This window comes from Liolophura sinensis, chromosome 7 (assembly GCF_032854445.1).
Source record: "Liolophura sinensis isolate JHLJ2023 chromosome 7, CUHK_Ljap_v2, whole genome shotgun sequence".
Classification (NCBI taxonomy): Eukaryota; Metazoa; Mollusca; class Polyplacophora; order Chitonida; family Chitonidae; genus Liolophura; species Liolophura sinensis.
Genome location: NC_088301.1, coordinates 42,440,482 through 42,463,001, shown reverse-complemented (window position 1 = coordinate 42,463,001; position 22,520 = coordinate 42,440,482). Strand labels below are relative to the sequence as shown.

The 22,520-nt window shown below is 36.1% G+C and overlaps 1 protein-coding gene across 3 annotated transcripts; it reads left to right on the top strand.

The window, feature by feature from the left end:
- Positions 1-2,072: 2,072 nt before the first annotated feature.
- On the top strand, positions 2,073-21,572 carry LOC135470201 (GRAM domain-containing protein 4-like). Of its 3 annotated transcripts, none has more exons than XR_010444379.1 (19): positions 2,073-2,375; positions 6,675-6,876; positions 7,576-7,693; positions 8,692-8,789; positions 9,968-10,139; positions 10,664-10,689; positions 10,927-11,018; positions 11,294-11,385; positions 11,811-11,862; positions 12,003-12,068; positions 13,699-13,742; positions 14,185-14,294; positions 14,799-14,953; positions 15,554-15,686; positions 16,567-16,657; positions 16,970-17,051; positions 17,828-17,896; positions 18,661-18,862; positions 21,079-21,211. XR_010444379.1 is itself a non-coding variant. In XM_064749011.1 (19 exons), the coding sequence occupies exons 1-18, from the start codon at positions 2,244-2,246 to the stop codon at positions 18,790-18,792; spliced, it is 1,866 nt and encodes a 621-aa protein (XP_064605081.1). In that variant the 5' UTR covers positions 2,073-2,243; the 3' UTR covers positions 18,793-18,802; positions 21,079-21,214. The 3 variants fall into 3 exon arrangements, 2 of the variants coding, with proteins under 2 accessions (XP_064605081.1, XP_064605080.1); XM_064749011.1 differs by having other exon boundaries at positions 18,661-18,802; positions 21,079-21,214; XM_064749010.1 differs by lacking the exon at positions 18,661-18,862 and having other exon boundaries at positions 21,079-21,572.
- Positions 21,573-22,520: the final 948 nt, after the last annotated feature.

Here is a 22,520-nt window from a genome sequence, read left to right as displayed (position 1 = left end):
CTTCATTTTTTCTTGCGTAGATTGATTCAAACTAGGAGTTGTTGCATGCAGGTATTTTTCAGTGCATGTAGATGACGTAGCCAGGTGGATTGTGTGCATAGAACTGTTTACTCTGGATACATTATTTCCAAGAGATTGAAATGCACAATGAAATGATTTGGCTTTTGATTGTCACAGGACATTTTTGCTCACATCATACATTAGCAGTAGTTTGATGTTTAAATAATGCTCAAGGCAGTAACTTGATGGCTCTGATTATAATCATGTGAGTTAGTGGTGTTTTTTACATGTACATGTTTGTATTTTACCTCGACTGTATAATCGCTAGACTGACTCCATCATGTTGTATGCATCAGTCAGTGATTTCATCAAATGGATTTTTTTAAATGACCTTGATGTTGCTATGTAGAATATCCATTTACTTGCACAAAATGTGGCTTAATTGTTACATGTGCATCCTGTCTGAACAGGTGAGTGTAAACTAATAGGGATGTGGGCAAACTGAAAGTGTGACTTAGTACATGTATTATGTACCATGCAAGGAGGAATGTGATGAACATGTGTGGACAGACTGACAGAGTGACATTGACTTAATAGGTTCACATACCTGTAGATTTGTGTAATAATGTAATTGAATAAATAGGTGTCTACAGGATTAGGGTGAAGAGGATTATTTATATATATTATGTGTAATATATGTGTGGAAACAAGACTGTGAAGTAAGAAAGATATTATATTTCATGTGTAAACATGCCCACAGGAACCTACTTGGCCAAGCAGACCAGTGGGTTCTGCCCTAGCCCTTGACCAGTCGTATGTGTCAGTCGTTCAGATTTCCATGGTGTTGTCTCAGGTGTAGCATTCAGTGAAGTGATTCGTTGGGTAGCTGTCAGTCCTTCTTCCAGGCAACAAATGGTAAATTTTTACCCCCCAAAGGTGCATTAGGAGAGGCAATTAAATGTGATAAAATATTATGTTTGGTGTTGGAACTTAAATTTTCTAGTAAAAGGTCAGTTACCAATTAAGTGTGAAATAAAGTAAACAACATTCCTGTGCATAAATAGATAACTGTACATATAACACACAAGTTCAAGAATGTAATTATTAACAAATGATATTACTAGCTCTTGTTACTGCATGCTCAATGCAACCTGGCACATCATCCAGTAAAACACTACGGGGCTACAGGAGTTATATGCATTATGCTTAAGGGTTTTGTTTTTTTTTTTTTCTACAAATGTTAAACCAAGACTCTTTGTTTCACTAAGTTGTGAAGAGTAAAAAATTATTTGATGAATAGTCTTATATGTTAGGCATTTCTGTGGCTTCTTTTGAGACAGGTTGACAACAGGAGTTGATGTATTAGTTGGGGACAGAGTCTTAAGGGATGGTAAACAGTGGAGTCGGGGAGGGTACGGTTTCTTACTTTAGCACTTATACGTTGCTCTAGTATTGATTTTTTCAGCAGTTTATGTCAGAAAGAGGACTGTGTCTGTTGAATCTTAGCACAGGATGAAATACAGCTATCATGTAACAGCTTGATTTCACATAGTGGAGGCCACTAATGGCATATTTGTATTCTGATGGTGTACTGAAAAACTTTTTATATACATGTAGGCTCTTTTTATATGACACTGTTTCGTGATATAAATAATAAAGTTATGTCAAACATTTGTATGGATGTCACTATTTATGCAGACATGCAGTCAGATTCACTGTACCAACATACATGTATGACTGTAACCTCTGGACATACCGCAGTCTGCTCTATAGTGTACAGCGATACACAGTTCCATATCACCTACCTTGCTGCCAGAAAGATTGATCGTTTCCTTTAAGCACTGTTGATATTGTTGGACATCACAAACTTGATAGAAAAAAGATATCTCCATATTGACATTAAAATGGTTGAGTGATTATGACTGTTTTGTCAGTGTTTGAGTAAAAATGGATGATCTTTAGAAAGTGAGATATCGTTGGCCTTACACGTTTTGTTTTTCTTTTCTTTCTTTTTGTTTTTTTTTTTTTTTTTTTTTTTTGGTGACCGTTACCCATAATCTCTGTGAAGGCTTGTCCAATCATGGAAGCTAAGCAATCTTGAAGGGATTCTGTGTCTTGGATGGTGTCCATTCCACTAGCCAAACAGCATCACCAGCTACCAACGCTGACTGATTGTTCCCTGAGGGGACTGAAGTTTTCTCGACGCTGTCCTATGGTGTGAAGGACAGAACGGTTTTGCCACCATGAAGAGTGTTCAGCACGCAATTCGGAACCGACTCCATGTACACCGACATGACAAGCATCATGAGGACCACACTGAGGAATCCCGATACCACAAGGGACAGGATGGGGAAAAAATACAACTTGATTACCATGTAAGTGATCTGTCTGTCAGTCTGTCTGTACCGTGGTGTGCCTCTCCTCTTAAAGGTGTTCCTGTATGTAAAGTTTACCTGTAGCAGTAGTCATGCAGGATTCCTTAATTTTTCTTTTTGTTAGCTTCTTGCCTTAGTGTTTTTTTTAAATTACTGGAGTTTAACAACATGTCATATTGCACATATGGTAAAGAATCTAAAATTTCAACCAAAGAAGTACATTTTTATAGGCAAATACTGTAATTTTATTTTTGGTACTCAATCTTACATTTATGCCATTCATATTTTATACCTTCCAAACAAACCTCAAAACACCTTTCTAAGATCAGTAGAACTCAGAATCAGGCAGAGTGTGCATGGGCAAAATTCTAGGTCATTTACTGTAAGTTAAAATAATTTATCTATGTTGTGTCATGTTTAACATGTGCATGAAAACATAAGGCCAGGATTAAACAGTGGTTTGGGCGTATAGCAATTAACAGTTGTTATTTCGTATTTTAGTAATTAGGCTGTAGATGAGTTTTATTGCTTAGTATGTGTATCTCTCCATTGTATAATGTGCTCAGTTTTGAGAGGTATTGAAAACCTGTTGTTGGAGGATAAAATATTTGTTACTTGGGAGTATACCATGGTGACGGTATGTATACACCTGTTCATGTATGTACACCAAGTGTTGGACAGTTATTTCCATACATACATGTATGGAGGACAGTTTTATAACAGTGCTCAAGTTGATATAAATGTAGTCTGGAACTGTATATACAGTAAGCTTAAACTTGGCATACACTAGAGATTAAAACCCAACGCTACTCTACCCCAACCCCTACGTCAGATTGTGGAGTACTTGTGTAAGAGAAATAATGCAACTCAACAGGAATTGGCACAAGTTGGAACTAATGGTAGTTTTTGTAAATGGAGATCTGTGACAAGGCTCAACTCTGTTCCACAAATGAGTTGAGTGAGATACAGACATGAGCCCTTAAGGACACTAGCCAGAGCTTTTTCAGTTATGGTCGTGAGCCCACCGCTATTTTAAATGTGGAAACTTGTTCTTGTATTCAGATTTTTAGTCTTTATAAGATATAAAAAGTGGAATAAAATCTCTGTGAGCGTTGGTAAAATTCAGACCAATAAATGTTTTAGATACATGAGATAGAGTTTAATATGTATTTGAAATTTAAATTGAAAAATATTTATTCTCTTGAAAGTTTGTTTCTGTATCATCTGAAACAAACAATAGCAGTTATAATACGCTACATTCTTTTTTCACAGTTTAGATCCTTATCATTTAACCCTATTTTTATGATTCAGGGGTTTTGACTCTGATTTAACTCATCAAGTATAATCTCTTGTACAAGAATATTTCTGTAACAAAGGGAGTTAAAGTTAAATACATGTAGGTCATCAGGGGTCGTTTTTAAAAATGAAATGCTCTCCTCACTCAGTTGGATAAGTGACTACGACAACACCTTAGGCTAGGTGCCAGTTACTGTCAGATATACCCATATGTATATGTACGCGTACACCAGTTGCCAAGTTTATTGCCCAGGTATTTAGGCATTGCCATCCCTGAAACTGCCAGATTCTGGCCCTTCTCCATTCTTCTTTAGTGATATGTACGTCTGGCCCCTTTTTTTATCAATAAACCCACCCCTCAGCCTGCTGCTCATGCGAATAGCTACTAATTGCACTCTGGTTACCAGATAGCCAGATAGCCTATAGGATGTTTTAAGAGCCCTGCAAAAGAAAAGGTGTACATTGCCTTTTTGTCTTTTCCATATACATACCATGAATGCATGACAAGTGTCACATAAATTACATGTGGGTTACTGCTGTACCTGCTGACGAGGATCTTATTAAAGGAAATAAATAATAAAATATTTTCCTGGTTCTACCACAAAACAGCAAAAAAAAAAAAAAAAACAGTTGTTTGTCAAAGAAGTACATGTAGTCACATTGTATTTCTTAGTATGAGACCAGTAAGGGGACAGACACTTATTTGTTGATGGCTTACTTTTGGCCAATTGTATTGCCCCAATTTTAATTTTATTACAAAATAGCTCAAGGTGTTTTTATTTTTTTTTTTTTTTTTTTTTTTTTTTTTTTTTTTTTTTTGAGTTCTTATATGTATATATATGTTTTTAGTGCACATAGTCTGTGAGGTGAATTAAAAGAATAATTATTTACAGTGGCCTTCACAGATGATTTGCTTGAAAGCTCTTCCCAGTTCCATTACACATCAAGTTAGACTGCTATTTGTGGCCTTGTATGTAAGCTATGAAGGATTTGTTCTCTGCAGATAAACGGACAGGCTGTCAGGCAACCCTCACTGCGTAATGGATGTAGAAAAACGGTCAATCTGATTGGTAGAGATTAATACAATGTGATTATTCCCCAGTTTGATGGGATGCCAATCCAGTTTTCAGAAACACATGTGCCTCGCCATTAATGAAAGGCTTAAAGCACATATATGTGTATACATTGGTCATATTACTGATATTACAGATAACAGAGACAGTTACACATTTCTCTTCAGTGTGCATGTATACATTGTATATAGACCTATTTGGCTAGGAGGGTATAATTTTTCATTTTATCTCCACTTACATAGAGGATGTTGCACAGTGAAGGTTGAATACTGTAAATAGTGTTCAAGTGAGATTTCCACCCTTTACAAAACCAATATCTTCAGTATTCAACCTTCATTGTGCAATATCCTATTTATTAACTATATTTTGACAATGTCATGATAAGTGTATTTGGTCGAGGTTAGCAATATATTAAGGCTTGTATGTATGTGTATGATGATGTGTCTACTTGCGTGACTTTGGAATTCTAAAGTTGACTATTAAAACTAGTATTACAATGTTATCTTGCTCAACTCAGATTGGACGGTCATGAAACAAGATGGTTCCTTCTCAACATCAATGTGTCTGAGTGTGAAGTATCAAAATGAAGTAATGAAAGTGATAGCTAACATGAGAAGTGACACTTTTATCAGTGAAGAAAATGCCGCCATTTCACATACATGTATGTGTAAATAATATGATCGTTGTTTGTCTGTCTTCTCGGCCAGAAATAATGTTTTGTGAGCTAACAATTTTGATATTAAATCAGTAATGTGTTGACGACATCATCGCCAGGGAAATGTGGATAACTGAATGATATTTTAGTAGATTTCTACTGTATTGTCCCGGTTTAAAGCACAGTACACTCTGTTATTAATTAATTTAATGATTTAATTAATTAATTAATCATGCCAACACAACCCCAGCATGAGTTAATGATATTACTGTTTTGTAAACAACAGCAAAGGCAGGTGTGAGAAAACAACCCTTTAGCTATTGTGGACAGTTATAGCTCTGTTTCACTGTGGCCGTTACCATAGAGATTTTACAAAGGTAGATGACCTTGGAATTGCTTTACGATCTACATATGTTGCCTGCTCATTGTGCAAAAGCCATATACTGAATAATTGTTTGTGCAAAAATAAAACCCGTGACTAGACCTGAGAGCTAGTGAGGAGGCATGGCCATGTTTACACAGAACAAAGACTAGCAGTGTTGATGTTCAAATGTCATATTGCCCGTGGTAACGTCACACAACAGGCAAAGAATCAATGAAAAACAGGTGCTTGTCTGTTCTTTTACAGTAAAAAATAAAATCAGGGTTCCTGGCCTAGGGATCATATTTCCTGCATTTAGATGATGTGAATTCGAACTATAAAGGGCACAGATGGGAATAATATGCTTTTATTATGTTCTATAATGTACTGAGTACATTCAGTATTGACGAGTACAATGTCTTGTATTGAAATACAAGCATTAACAACTGATGTACATCTGGGAGCGTGGTCAATTTGGAAATGTTTGTTAAATTCTGTCGTCTGTTTTTATTGAAGTCATAAAGTTTATAGATATCTAAGGTGCATGTTTAATCCAGACCTTGAACAGGGACTTTCTAGATTTCCCCACTTTCATTGTCCTGACTAGAAACGGCCATTACTGACCGTGGGGCCATATGCACATCTTTCATGAATTTGACACTTAAATTTATAGTTCACACATGGGACAGTTTCTCAGTAAATTGCCAAAGGTTCACTACATAATCTTTTAAGTGAAAACTTATATGAGTGCAGAATTACTGAACAATAAAAAAAAAGATACAAATAAATAAAGATAAAAGTTTTATCTTATACACTTTTGGGTTTACCCAGGATTCACGAGCTTCCCTGGAATTACTGCGCTTGAGAAGCTGATAGGCATCGGCTAATTGTGAATTGTGCGCATTGGTTTGCAGAACTTCAACATGAGTAATCAGAAAGAAGCAGACGAGTCCTCAATGGCCTCCACAGAGTCTCTCTCCACAGTCTCAGAAGTGATCGCTGGCAGCCATGACACCAGCAGCAACAAGGACTTTGAAGACAAAACAGTGTATGAAGCACAGCTCACTCAGCTACAAGAGCAGCTTGTTACGGTCATGATTGAAAACCAGGCACTTCGTGAGTACAGCTTTCTCCTGGTTTCTTTCTTGTCATGCAGTTGGGAATGATGTCTGGCTTCTCAACCTTAGGTCAAAAGATATTACATTTATAATCATCTGGGCAGATGAACAAGGAACCCTTCGCATTTCTGAATGTCAAGTTAACTGTCAGTCAAGTAACTGAGATTTAACCTTATCTTTGTCCATCAAGTAACTTAGTGTTATTCTGGCTTTGTCATCATTTAACCATGTCCAAGAAGTAACTAACTGTTAACATCACTAACTGTCAGACAAGTAACTTAGATTTACTTCTAAATTTCACCATCAAGTAACTAAGTGTTATTCGAGCTTTGTCCATCACTTAACCGCAAAGATTCACCCTAACTTTGTCTATTAAGTAACTATATAGTGTTACCAAACTCAACTACATGTAGTTTGATTAAAGTGGATGGGCACACACATGTCTAAAAGCTACTGACCCCTGGTATTTTGCACTTGATGGCATAGCTGTTTACATGTGGATATTCTAAAATAAGTAACTAGTGTAATGGTCCTTAGGTACCACAAAATCCTACAGATCATTGGACAAACAAACCCATCATACAAGATTCACGTCAAATTTAGTTTTTGTTGTCTACATGGAGTTTTCAATTACAGTACAGTGTTTGTGAGTTGAAATTCCTGTTTTTCATCTCCAACAATATGCCATTTGTTACAGATGCTCAAGTTCAAGATTATGAAAACAGTAGTCAAGTTAATGCTCTTAAAGAACAGTTAGAGGCTGAACAGGAGAAATGTGAACAACTCCACCTGCAGTTACTTGAAGAGAAGAAAAAGTAAGTTTGCTCTGATTTAAGTAAATCACAATGTTTTGTTGTTTATATTTTAACACTCTCAGTGGGTAATTATGAGATATCGCCAATATTGTGATACCATTTTTGTGGTGATAAGGTCAAGTCAAGAAATTTTGTGTCACCGTGGTTAAGTTGCTGAAGTGGATTCATTGTTATGGTATTCAAATAGATTCAACCAGTTGTGTTACCATTGTTACATTGCTGTATTGTGTATTGTGTTGAAGTACATGTACAATGTAGATTCTACCAATGTTATGCCACTTTTTGTTTTATGGTGCAGAAGTACATCCAACCATTATTGTGACACCATTGTTACAGTACTAAAGAATATTAAAGCAGTGTCTAAAGTGACACCATGTTATTGTTATGTATTCAATTCATAACGTAACATCCATGCAAGTGTACAGTTGTAGATTCAATCAGTTTTCTGACACAATTTATTATATTTAGTAAATTCCACACTTGTTGTGACACATTTGTTCATACTGTGCGGATATACATTTAGGTATCATGACACCACTGTTATGGCAGATTTTAGCCAATTTGGAAATGTGTGAAGATTCAACCAGCAAGTTGTATGGCCAAGAAAAAATGCCAGTCTTCATTATACTGTCTGTTTGGTTGTGATTGAGCATGCAGGTGTTTATTTTTGTGGAAGTAAAAACAAACAGTATCATGCATTTGCTGAGCTATCTTTGTGTTTTCAGTGTAGTAAAAGTCGTGATTTACTGACCTGAATTTACTTAAAAATAGACCCGCTAGCATATGTGCATTATTTTGAAGATGAGTACATTTTTGGGGCAGGGAGCTCCTTCAAATAAGAAATACATGTACAGTGTGTACTCAGTGTATGCACCACAAAATGGATTACTTGTCATTTTAACCCTAAGCCCTATGAGTCGTGTACTTGAGAGGTACATGAAAGTCGTGTACCCCTTAGTGTGTCTGGGTCAATAAACAGGATTGCTTCTGTCTTACAGAGGTTTGAGTGCGAAAAAGTTAGGCTTGTCAAGTTCAACAGAGAGCGTGCCAGAAGTGGAGATAGCAGAGCCAGCTACAAACTATGTAATGCAAGATGGTAAGGGTGGGCTGCTCTGGCTTGCCTGCTAATAGCAGTTTTTAACAGTATCTCTGTTGTCTGACTCAAATATGTTTACATGTTACTTGCATATGTACAGTAAATGCTTTGAGCATGTTATATATCAGCAAGTGGTTCTGCCAGATGCCACTTGTCATTTGTTTTTGCAAGCTCAAATCTTCTGAGTGTTGAGATGCAGTTGCTACAGGCCTTTCTTATGCACATCACTCTTTTGCATTTGGACGCTGTTCATGTTTACATCAATTTACTAGTTCCTCTTCTTCATTCCCACCAAATTCTATGTCCCCAGGTCATACATTGGCTTCCATTTAATAACTTCACTTTCCTTCAGTCAGTTCCAAAGTTTTTGTGGTTTGTTTTCTCTTGTTTGGCTTTGTGTGAAGTTTTGGCGGAGACCATATACTTACCATCAATATTTCCTGTGTCACACTTGGGAAAAGTTCACCAGTAATTTGCCTAAAACAGATGGTTCAGTCTGGGCTCTCAAGTTTCCTCTACCCATGAAAACTGACAGACAATGCAAGAGGGAAAAATACGTCAATAGGGTGTTAAACAACAATACATTTGTTGCCCTTATGCAAATCACATTTGTCCTAGGAACCATCTTGTTCTGTTCATTAACACAGCAGTGGAAACAAACCACCAGCTTCTACACTTACCCTCAACCTGTTGGCATTTAAAAGAGCAGCTTATAGTGCAATTTTTATTCACATATTCAAGTTGATTCAAGAAACAAAACTAGATTGGTATGATTGGTCAATTTCAGGGCTTCACATGTGAACAGGTTGATGAATTATAATAGTGGTAGATAAAAACAAAACAGAAACTCAATAATGTCTTAAATATCACCACAAAAATGTTATTGTTTCAAGAGCACCAAATTTCTGTAGAATGGAAGGGAAGTTTATGGATTACTTAAATATAATATAATCAGTCAAAATTTTTGACTTTTAAACTTCCTTCATATTTGAAATTTTCAAGAAAAATTTCAAAATGAAAAAAGGTTTTTCAAAACACCATTATGAATCTATAAGCCTACTCCTCCTGACTAATTAGTGCTAACAATGCCTATTTACTATCAAATAAACATCTGTAAGAATAAAAGAGCCATTTCACTACAAAAGACATGAACGTATATGTTGTTAATTCGTTGGAAGGTCCTGATGGGGGAGGTGGACCTTCGCAGAAGACACCCCCTCCAAGACGTGCCCTGGCTGTGAGGCTGTGGGAGTGTGTGTTTGGTTGGGTGTATGAGCTGCTGGAGGACTTGGAACCTCTGGAGCCTAAGGGTGAAGAAGATGGGGAGGGGCCTCCACTCACTGTCAAACAGTAAGACATGAAGGGATACCAGGCTACTGTTGTTATGGAATGGACGTACATTGTTAACTTGGGGCAGAATCACTGGCCAAGCTATCTAATGTGTCTCTCCAGGATACAACTAGCCCTTGACAAGTCTTGAATTTATCCCCTGCACTTCACTTCAAATTATGGAAGTTTGACAATGGTTTCCTCCGAAATGAGTCTGGTTTATTTGATATACTTCTAACCAAGACTACCTTCATAAAAATGAGATATTCTTAAGCAACCATACACTGGTAAGATGCATCAGGAGAATCCTCTGTGATGACACACACTGGAGACATATCTAACCATGGTAATGAGCTTGAAGCCATGTTATCTTTGTATAACGGGTCCCAGTGCGGCATAAAAAACAACAATAAATGTACACCTTCGCCCTGACGCACTAGAAAAAGGTGAGAAGAATAACTCGTTAAAATTGTAATGTATTTTAAATAGAAATTGGGGTATCACCTGCTTGTCTATAATGATATTACATTTTTTTTTTTTTTCAGGCTGAAAGAGAACATAAAGAGATTCAGTAAGTAAGATTCTGTGATAGCCTTTATGTTCAACCCATAACATCTGCATTGTGAACATAAATGGGTAAAACTGTTTTGTTAACAGTTAAGAAATGTTCACAAAAATTTTGTAATGTTTTATTTTCTATTTTATTAAATACATTGTATTAAAATATTTTTTAAATGCACTCTGCTTGCATTTAACCACGTCGCGATCATTTGGTTTATGCCTTAACCCTGTCCTTTTGTGGTTGCAGAAACTGCTCTCACACCATACATTAACACCTTTAAAGGCATCCATAGGTTAATGACCTGGAAGTCACCTGCTTTTACACTGCTCGTTTTTGGGGTGAGACTTTTTTAACGTTAATTTTTTTACTGATGTTTAATTTTTTTTTTTTATAAAATGATACTTTTAAGGCCAATACTTAAATTTTTTTCTGATAAGACGTTAATCAAACATTTGCTTAAACTGGTAAATACATTTGAAGTGAGCATAGAGTCACTACACTGTATGTCACAAGTGGAGTTTGTTTTCTAGAATGTGTACTTTAATCTACTTACATGAAAGATTAAATGTGTACAATGTTATGTCTAAGAGTGTTTGTTTACCTGTGTTTTCAGGTATACATGTATACAGTTTACCAGGGACTCTTCCTGCCATGTACGCTTTTCCTTCTCACCTTCCGCCTTGGAATCAACTACCTTAGACACAGGTATGGAAAAAAACATTGCTATGATAGCTCCATTTAAACGAACATCTCCAGTGGTCTGCGGCTACTGTGACAATTGACTTTATTGGTGAGGTAACTGAGGAACAGAGCACCTGGAACAAGACATAAAAAAAGAAATGGTAAAACTAGGACTAGTGTTACTCTGGGCATTCCTGTCTTACATCTTATACAAAGGACTGACCACCACAGGGAGACCAAAGCCCTTGTGGCCTGTTGCCTAACAGGCAATCACTAAAATTACAGGAAAGCATTCAATTCTGTTTCAAAAATATTTTTTAAAAAATGTAAAGGGTTCACCTTTCTTATCCACTCTATTTCCCCAATGCTGGCCAAATAAAAATATTCTGATACAATAAAACTGACAGATTTCTTTTTTTTTTTTTCTTTTTTTTTTCCAATTTTTTCAGAGGAATGAATATTAATTTCAACTACCTGGATCCAGGGGAAGAAGATAAAAAGGTGAGACAGGTGGAAATAGAACAATCTGTAATGCATGAATCTTATTGCTTTTTGTAGTGATTGTGTGGAAATGAAAGATGAGAGAAACTGTGCAAAAATGAAGGAGTTTGTAAGCATTCTGTTAATATACTTGTTTTCAGGATGCTGAAGAAAAGGGGATGTCAGACAAGTTCAACTTGGTGTTATTTGTGGCCCGTAAAGTCCAGGTAAGCATTTTAGATGTAAAATTCAAAGCAGACATTTTAAGATGTGTCACACATTTTTGTCTTTTTCCTAATGAAAGTAAAAAGTTTGATCAAGCTTGTTTTGTCATTGACCAGTTAGAGGCATAAATTGCACAGACTTAATCCCTGTTTGGGGTCAGTAACACAATGGGAAGCAGTCTTTGTACCTACTTCCCTTTGACTAGCGTGACAAATACCACAAGAGACTTTACTACATGTACAAGCATTACAAGTAATGCAATAGTGATAAGCACTACAGAAACATGTAGTACAAGTTTGACAATTACCACAAGTAATTTGAATCAAGTATTACTGGTACTCCAAAAACTAGATGTGAAATCGGTTGTCCATGTTCCCAGCTGAACTTTCACATGAACCGTTCTGAATTGTTACATTCACAAATGTGGAACTTGGTTCTGTCGTAGGCGCAGTCCCCAATGTCTCAACATAGTAAGCCACAAAAAGAGGTGTCCCATGATCATAAACTAATTCTAAATCGGAAATACAGTAATACATGCCTCGCGAGTCCTGCATAAAATGCAAGTACCATTAGCAATACAAGAGCAAGAAGGACTTGTTTTATCACAAGTAAAACAAGGGTGACACGCACTACAAGAACATACATGTAGTAACAAGTAATACAAGTCAGGTGTTACAAGTAATACAAGTCAGGTGTTACAAGTAATACAAGTGTGACAAGTAATACATGCATTAGAGAGAATAATATTGAAAGAACATTACACATATGTGACAGATACTACAAGAACAAGTACCACAAATTTGACCATAACTAATACAATTGTGACAAGTACTGCAAGTACATTTGTACAAAAAATGTGACCGGGACCACAACTAATAAGATTGCTACAATTGTGACAAGTACTACAAGGACATGGACAACAAATGTGACTGGCGCCACAACTAATACAGTTGTGACAAGGGTGACAGGTACTACAAGAACAAGTACAACAAATGTGCCCGGGTGCCACAACTAATACAATTGTGACAAGGGTGACAGGTACTACAAGAACAAGTACAACAGATGTGACCGGTACCTCAACCAATACAATTGTGATAAAGGTGACAAATACTACAAGGACATGCACAACAAATGTGATCGCGACCACAACTAATATAATTGCAATAAGGGTGTAAAGTACTACAAGGACATGCACAACAAATGTGACTAGTGCCACAACTAATACAAGTGTGACAGATACTACCAAAAGATGTACTACAAGTAATAAAAGTACCCTCAGCCATGTGAAAGTACCACAAGGGTGACAAGTACTACAGGCACATGTACTACAGATGTGACTGATACCACAAGTAATACTAGTGTGACAAATACTACCAAAAAGATGTACTGCAAGTACCACTAATAATAAAGCCAGGTGTTACCACCAGCTATACTAGAGTTGTACTACAAGAACAAGTATTACAAGTATCAAAGATAATGAAAGTCAGTTGGCAGAATTGCCACAGTATAAATGTAGGTGTGACAAGTAAGTGTTGTATGTATATGTATAGTCTAAGGCAATACCATGCCAACTCCATTCTGTCCTTTTACAAAGTGCATCTCTGCTTTTGAAAGTGTTTCCTTCCCTTGTAGAATGTTTTAGGTACCTTGGCAGACAGCTTGGAGAAGATTAAAAAGTAAGTTTGTCAATTCTATATTTATTAGTTTATGCTACAAGTACACCGGCATATGTCTGAGACAGGCATTTTACTGATTACTAGATCAAGAGTAAAATTTATATAATTTTAGACTGCATCATCATATGACACTGAAAACAGTGTTTTATGTTCACTTCTTATGTTGCCTGTGGATGTTTTTACTTCAGATGGTTGTATGTTTTAAATTCTGTGTCATTTAGTAACGGAAAAGTTGTTTAGGATGTATTCTAAATTTCGAAATATGACAAAGTATAGGAATTACAACGTTAATACTGAAAAAAAAACATTGTATTTTCAATATTAGGTGAATAACACTTTGATTTATATTTTTTATTTCTATGAATTATTTTGAAAAAGTATATTGTAAGATTCTAACAGTATGTGTCAGGTATTGATAATCTACCATTTTGCTGTTTTAAAGCTTATTCATCTGGGAGCAGCCAGAAGCCACTAGCACCCTTTTCTTTGGCCTCTTTTTTGGATTTGTACTTTCCCTCATTTTTGAAACTGGAGTCCTGTTTTACTTGGCTGGTAAGCATTGCTTATGTAAATGTAAATGGTGGTGTGGAGTGTTTTTGTTCTAAAATGACACCAAATTTCACCCCAAAAAGTGCATTTTTGAAGTCAACTTAATGCCATAAAATGTCATTTTTGGTGCTGAAACATACATTTTCCTAGTAGGCTATCATAATACCTTCCAAGCCAGCCCTTGAAGCACTTTTGTAGAATCATTAGAATTATCAGAATATGGTAAATTGAGCAAGTTTGTCCTGGACGAAATTTTAGGTCATTTAGGGTAGATTTATATATTTCAGAGCTGAATTGATGTGCATGGTTATTGAATGCGTTTATGTGTTGGACCACTTGTACATGTAGAAGGTATTGCGCCATAAAGTTTTTCGATAACACTATACCATAAATATTTTGAAGTAGTCTAAATCACATTGGGTTTATTTCAGTTTCCTCTATAGAAATTTGACATAATGTGTTACATCAAGCATGTCTCATGAAAACTTACAAGATTTTGTGTTACAGGGCTGTATCTGGGAGTGAAATTATTTGTCATTGACTACTTCTTTAACCGGTACCCAAGACTAAAGCGAAAGCGTGACACTGTGTACAAAATCTGGTTGTCCTTGCCAACAGACATTGAGAAGGAGAAAAGAAGTGTACGATCTGAGATTGATAAGGTCAGTGAACTGGTTCCTTCTTTGCTGAAGCACAGTACATGTGCCTTTGATATATTTGGCAATTTATTTACCACCGTTTTATAATTTCTTAACTTTTAAATGATAAATGTTAAAATTATCATAGAAGTTTGTTCTGACTGTACAGTATGAAATTATTTTTGATCCTATCCATTTTAACTTGCAGTTAATTGGTTTAGTTCATTTATTTAAGCTCATACATGCCATTGTCCCATTATTAAAGAGAGATCATGCGGTAGAAGTAGGTAATTAGATGCATAACACCATGGCTGTGCATTTAATTCTCAATGTATGTGCCAGGTATGTAACGAAGGTTGGCTGTTTTTTCTGGGCACCCTGGTTTTCTCTGGGCACTCTGCTTTGCTCTGGTCACTCTGGTCACTCTGGTTTGCTCTGGGCACTCTGGTCACTCTGGTTTGCTCTGGGCACTCTGGATTCCTCCTGACTGCCAGTGGAAAATTCTTGAGTTTGCCAGTGAACACCAATGATATATATAAATAGATAAATGATCAAAGTATTGAACCCAGAAATAAACACCTGGTCTCCTGTAATGATCATTTCTGTTGTGTTGGTGCACTGCAGTATATACTCCCTCAGCAGCAATCTTACTCTGAGAATGAGGTCTGGTCTGAATCCCAGATGGAACACATGACACGTGATGACAAATCTTTCTGTGAACTGTTCTCCTTGCCACTGAGTGAATGTCCATTGCCAGGTTTGTCCAAACTTTTTTTTCACTGAAGGACAGTAGTTTGATATTTTTTATTTTCGCCAGGATCCTATAATTCTGCAAGGTTTAAATGTTACCTGTTAAAATTTCAAAGAATTTTGTTGTGTTTGGAATTTTTTTTAGTTGTGCCCAGTTCAGCCCAAGGTTATAACCTTTATAACAGAGGCAGGAAAGAAGTGATTAATGCACAGTAATGACCAGTGAAATATGTTCACTTCTTATGTTGCCTGTGGATGTTTTTACTTCAGATGGTTGTATGTTTTAAATTCTGTGTCATTTAGTAACGGAAAAGTTGTTTGGGAAGTATTCTAAATTTCGAAATATGACAAAGTGTAGCAATTATAACCTTAATACTAAAGTAAATACATTGTATTTTCGATATTAGTTGAGTAACACTTTGATTTATATTTTTTATTTCTATGAATTATTTTGAAAAAGTATATTGTAAGATTCTAACAGTATGTGTCAGGTATTGATAATCTATCATTTTGCTGTAGAAATACATTCAATGTAGTATTATAAGATTCCTGATTATCTTGAGAATTTTGAAACATTTAAATTACACTTGTGTATGAACAAGTTTAATTGTTCAATTGGAAGTTTAATTGGAAACCTGCATTATTCACTGACATTGTCAAATGAACCTGGGACTAATATTTACAGTCTCTTATAAAAGTGAACTCATTTTACATATGACCCTGTTTTAATTCAGTATGTCATCCTTAGTCATGTTGAAATGCAGTATTGAAAGAGCTTACTTTCAAACTCCACCCAAGTGTATACCTGTCTGTGTATTACAGTATGAAACCTCATGATTGAGACGGCATCAAGACATTGCTTGTTTTACCACGGATTTGTTTTCCAGGTTGGCATGGCGGTAAAAGATGCACATTGATTAACAAGGACAAGTCTATTACAGGAGCTTTCAAGAATGGGCGACTCTATCTCACCAGGAGGTATGAAAATTATATTTATCTTATGTTATTGGAGCATGTCCTTATTTCCAGCATTGCTAGAACAGTTTAGATAGAACAGTAATAACTATCAAATTTGTTCTTTTCTACAAACAGGAATAGCAGTTTGATTATGCTTCTTTCAAAAGGTCACAACAAATGACCAATATTGGTTTGAAGGATTTTTAATGTACATTTAATGATTATTTGAAGGATTGTCTAATGAAAAAACTCAAATATAAAGTACATACAAAGTACATAGAAGTAGGATTCAAATTTCAAAAATTGCTGATGCCATTGTTTGTTTCATTTCAGTTTTCTTTGCTTTGAAAGATCAAAAACACCTACACCAAAAAATATTGTGATACCTTTATGCGATATTGCCCATATCGAAAAGGTGAGATGATTTAGTGATTAAATAGAAGGTTAATTTTTGTTCATTTAAATTTTGAACATCTTGCTCAAACATTTTCCACTTTATACAATGGTGGTTAGCAATTATGGTGTAGAAGACCAAGGTAATCGATCAAACTTTGACATGAGCTTTCCCATGTGTAATATCCTCGCTTGCATGCCATATTCGGGGAAGACAATTGGCCTTCATCAAATGTAAGACTGTTCAGATGGCCCCGTGCCATATCAATCGTTTACAGTCTTCAAGGCCCCGTGGGCAGGGAAAATAAATTATTTGCCTATATTTGATATCGTCTGTGTTCTGTTGTACTGTCTGTGGTATTATTTGTGTGGAGTCTGGACTGCATCAGTACAGATCACTTGCCATTGACCAATAATTATGTTCAAACACTAGCTTCCTCTGGATCATGGCCAACCTCACATCTGGAGGTTTGCCTAATTTCTGCTAAAATCCAGTGGTTTAGTCTAGTCTTGGTTCACCACCTGACCCCCACCCTTAATCCTGATTACAATCAGTTATGTGCTTGATTCAGTCATAAAACACCAACCAAGTTCTTGTCCTTGCAGCTCTACAAACAAATTATGGCTCTTCCTTGTGATTTTGCCAATATTAAATTGGTAAGATAATGGGGTCATGATACTCTTGTCCTGGCAAGTCCTCATTTTGGTTTAATTTAGTGGTTACTTAGATCCATCATATTGAACTCCATGTAAAATTTATTACCCATTTTGACTGTTTATCTGTTTGGTTCTTTTCAGGCTAAACCCTATTCTTGGATGCCTGGAGGAGGAATGGCAATTGAGATCACTTTAGTAGGGTCTGATAAGGTACGTTAGATAAACATTATTGTGTCTCATCTTTGGTAATATTGATGTCTACCTGTAGGTCTTAGTAGTCAAGCTGATCAAGATTGATGAATAAGAGGTTTATGCTTTTAATATAATCCTTTAACATCCTGAGTGCTAAATAGTAAACAGAGGGCATATCTGAAACATTCATACAGGATAAATAAATTACATGTGCATGGTAAGTGTGTTAAGTTTATATTGTTTGTATGAAACCATTGAGCATTTAAGAAATATGTCTTTTGTGTGTATATGAGATGTTATATGTGGTCATCTCACTGGACACAGTGTTCAGTTGTAGACCATAGGCATTGGTGTCTTCAGAGAGGATTTCTGAATTGCTTTGAAACAAGTTGCAAGCTTTTAATCGTATAGTATGCTCTTAAGTGTAACACTTTTGTTGCACCTCCAAACATTTCGTCTCATGCTTCCAAACATATATGTATAGTGTACAGGGCTATACAAGAGAGCTTGAAAGCTGTCCGTTAATAGTTAAAGATTAAGGTATATTGTATGCACAGCTCTAAAAAAAATGTCAAATGAAAAATTAAATAATGGTAAAATCATTGGAGATGAATCGCTAAAAAGATGACAGTGTTGATTAGTTTTTGGTCAGATGTCCTTATACTGCTTGTTTGTAACTGGGTACTGAAGACTGGCCTAGTTGGTGGTGTAATGGGGTTGGTAATAAATGATTCCTCCAGTCCAAGAGTAACCCATGTCACTCTTCCACTCTTGCTTTTCAGACCTTTACATTTGGGGCCCTGTTGAATAGAGATGAGGTGTTTTATAGTATAGTTTGTCTGGGGAAGCGGGCGCAGCTCAACTGGGCCAAGGACCCAGAGCTGATTCCCAGGAGGCATAGCCTGGAGAACTAACCCCTAACTGGTGATGGTTTACTCTTGTCCCACACCTGTCCCAGTACACACACACCCTGGCCTTTTATAGGTACATGTACCTCTGCAGGGGTTGTTGTAGGTGGCATGCTTTTGTCCACATTTGCTGTTGATTCCACTATAAGTATTTATCACCTTCAAAGAACAATAACATAAACCACCTTCTGGTATAGTTTGATCAAATGTAAAAATATTTTCAGATTTAGGGTAAAAGATTTTGTTTGACATTTCTAAACAGAGATGAAATATTAGCTGATTAATTGCACAGTGCACAGATATTGTGTAGAGGACCGAACAATTCGTCCCTCAGTTAATTTGTTTGGGCTTTATTGGAAAATATTGCCTGCAGGCATGATGTAGGTAAACTTATCACACAATGCAAGCCAGGAATATTTGTACGAGTATAGTTCCAGCTTCAATATATAATAATGTAGGGTATCATACTAAAACTTGAGAAAAGACTCCCCTTCCTGATAAACTGCTTTAAGTTTCAAAAACTCTTTGTACAACATTTGTCAACCAAATAAATATATACTGTGTTCCTCATTTAATTTAAGAGGTCAAATTGTATGCTCGTACACAGCATCCAGAAAGCGACCACCATTGACACAGCTGTGTGTGTATGTGTATTCAGCTTGTACACTAGCAGTGTGAAAGTGGTAACAACTAACTTTACACATAGGCCAATCACTCACTTGTGCCTTTCACACTAAAAATTAATTTCTAATCCCAGACATTAGATCTGATTTTCTCTGTGTGTGTGTGTGTGTGTTTATATATTACATAAAGTAGTGTTTTTTCTAGACTTGAAACATAAAGTCAGTACTCATTTTCTACATGGTTTCTTTCCCCATTGTCAAGTGTTGCATGATTGTTACCAAGATATACATTAGAGTAGAAGATTGCACTCTTCATTTTAATTTCTTTTATTATATTTTTGATATTTAGAAGTGTGGTACACCATTTATTTTTAACCTGTAAGTAAGCAGCCCTGTCTTGTTAAAACTGTCTAAAAATATCTTGACATCTTCTTCAGGTAATACGGTAAGATGGATAAGTTGAGTGTCACGTTACATTTTGTGATTGAATTGTGTGATTGCTTTAAGAAAAATACATTCGGACATGTCATGCAACTTGTCATACATGTAATGTAGTCAGCAGGTCGTTTAATTACCTGTTGTGATTTCTTGTCGCCGCTTCTATGCCAAGAGTTTGAAATGGAGGCAAGCATTGCCAGTAAAACCTGAAGGTACATGTGTATGTGAAACTTTACTGCTGTGACATACTTTGAAAAGTTATGGCCCTTTGCAGCCCAAATGATAATACCCTAGGACAAGGAGCCTTAATTGCCAGTGTTAAACCCACCCAGAGTTGAGTAAACCCATTTTTTTTTTGTCAGTCTCGTGTTTTGTTTTTTTTAGGTCAGTCTCGTGTTTTTTGTTTTTTTTTTTGTTTTTGTTTTTTTTTGTGGTGTTGTTGCCGTGGGAAGCTTATATTTTCTTCCATGTGTAGCCTACTCATGGTTATTACAGTTGCAGTCAACCATGGAGATTGGCAATATTCTCATGGCTCAACATGTTATTGTTACTAGAATGTTGAATATTACGTAAGTGACATGATTGACATGTTCGACAGGGCCTAAAATGGAGTTCTGCTGAGAGGAAAAAATTGAATCTGCCACACGGTGGCCTTAGCAAGAGTGTCAGAGAGTTAGAGATAGAGTTTGGGTGTTTTGGTTTGTTTGGTTTTTCCTGTTCCATTCCCAGGGTTATTTTACAAATTATTATTAGAATTTGGAGTGGATTGAAACAAGATGTTGACAAAACCCCTAATAAATTTCTCAACAGATTTTCATTAAACTTTGTAGATGTGTTGTGGGACAGTACATTGCAGATTTAGAAAAAGGAGCTTTCTGTGGTTCAACAAATTCAGTCAATTCGTCAATCCTAAACATTGTAGAATGAAAATAGACACACAGAAAAGCACTTGGTTTATTGGTGCAGGGTAGGGGAGGTATGTCATCACCTGAGGACCATTGTGGTTACTTTCAAATCTTTGGATTACTACATGTCGTCTTAAGTAATATCCAGCCACAAAGTGATGTCAGTGTTGCTGTGAAGTTCATATATCCCCAAAGCTGAGGTTACAGGGTTAGCTTTCTTGTCCATTTGAGTGCTATTTCTGATGATGCTTTTGTACTATATTAAGATCATTTTTAATTTAATATGTTTTTATTTTAATGTACAAACACAATTTTTTTTATCACAGCACCTGCTGTTTGGAGCCTTTCTGAACAGAGATGAAACTTTCCAGAGCATTGTGTCTTGTGGAGCAAAGAAGGATTGTGCTTGGGCAATTGCAAACACCGAGCACCCGCCAGATAGCCCCGCAACAAAAAGAAGTAATAGCAGCCATAGCAGCCATGGCAGCCATGGCAGTGGCCCACATGATGGCGAGGGGAAGCATTTCTCCAGCTTGACTGTTGTCAAGTAATAATATTCACAAACAAGAGTGTACATTTATGGTTAACTAAGTTAATACACATTACAGGTCATTACAGCATTAGTGACATCCCAATGCAAGATGACAGCACCAAAGGGCAGATTTTGTATTTTAGGTATTTTAGGTGAAACACAGCAATCTAATCCTCTTTTAATTGGTTTTCTGCAGTCCACCATATACCACTCCATGCTAAAATTGGAAGATTGACCCTGTCGTGCCACAAATCAGCGTCATCGCAAATGGTTGTCACTCATGTTCTGAAGTGTGTATACAGTGTCCTTCATCTGAACCACATTCTTGCACAACATAAATTTGTCATTGTTCAAAATATCTCTTGTACATTCTGAAATCCAATATTTTAAGAGATTGTTACTGCTGCCAGAAAGTGTCTTCAATGCTCACTATTAAAATATAACTGACTGATCAGATTGAAAAACTTACACCATGGCTTTAGATATACCTGTACATGCTCTGTAGACAGACAGTATTGTAAATGTTTTAGTTATAATTTTTATTTATGTAGTACTTTAAGATTTACATCTATCATTTGTACTTGAAGAAAATTGCTAGTAGCGCAGTTCCCTGTCATGGCTGATGTGCAATTTTTCATGAGCAAAAAACATTTTTTGTGACACTTCTTTATGATTAAGATATTCAAAATCAGCACACACAAAATAAAGACAGAGCAACAGTGAAGCAAACTCTTTAATCAAAATCAATGAAAGGATGAATATTATGTGGGAAAATCGTTTGGGACTTTGAGCACCACAGAAGTTTTGGTTTTCTTTGCAGTATGAACATTGTGTGTGTACAGCTTTCATGCACATACAGCTGTAACGGACAATTACCCTGGGCAAATTTCCTCCATTCTGTTTCTCCACAAAGGAAAAAAACTAGTCAAATAACAAGTATCCACTTTATGTGCATTTATATTAATCTATGCAAAGATTTGCATTCTGTTTTTTAAGATTTTTTAAGAAATCATATGTGGAGCAATGTGGAAAGAAATCTGTTACTCTGTAATAGATCAATATTGCACTAATGTGCATGTATTATTAATTTACTATCTTTCATTTGGGTTATGTTGACCACAGCATGCACTACAGAAATTTTGCTCATCACAATAGTGCATATGGTACAAGGTTATTTCTTAGATTCTTTCAACCATCATACTACATTCTATAGGTTGAATATAATAAGTATGGCAT

Bases quoted from the DNA above. Each gene is read 5' to 3' on its own strand.
- LOC135470201 (XM_064749010.1), top strand. From the start codon at position 2,244: ATGAAGAGTGTTCAGCACGCAATTCGGAACCGACTCCATGTACACCGA. The intron at 10,140-10,663 runs GTAAGACATGAA...TTTTTTTTTCAG, and splicing joins CCTCCACTCACTGTCAAACA to GCTGAAAGAGAACATAAAGA. The intron at 12,069-13,698 runs GTAAGCATTTTA...CTTCCCTTGTAG, and splicing joins TTGTGGCCCGTAAAGTCCAG to AATGTTTTAGGTACCTTGGC.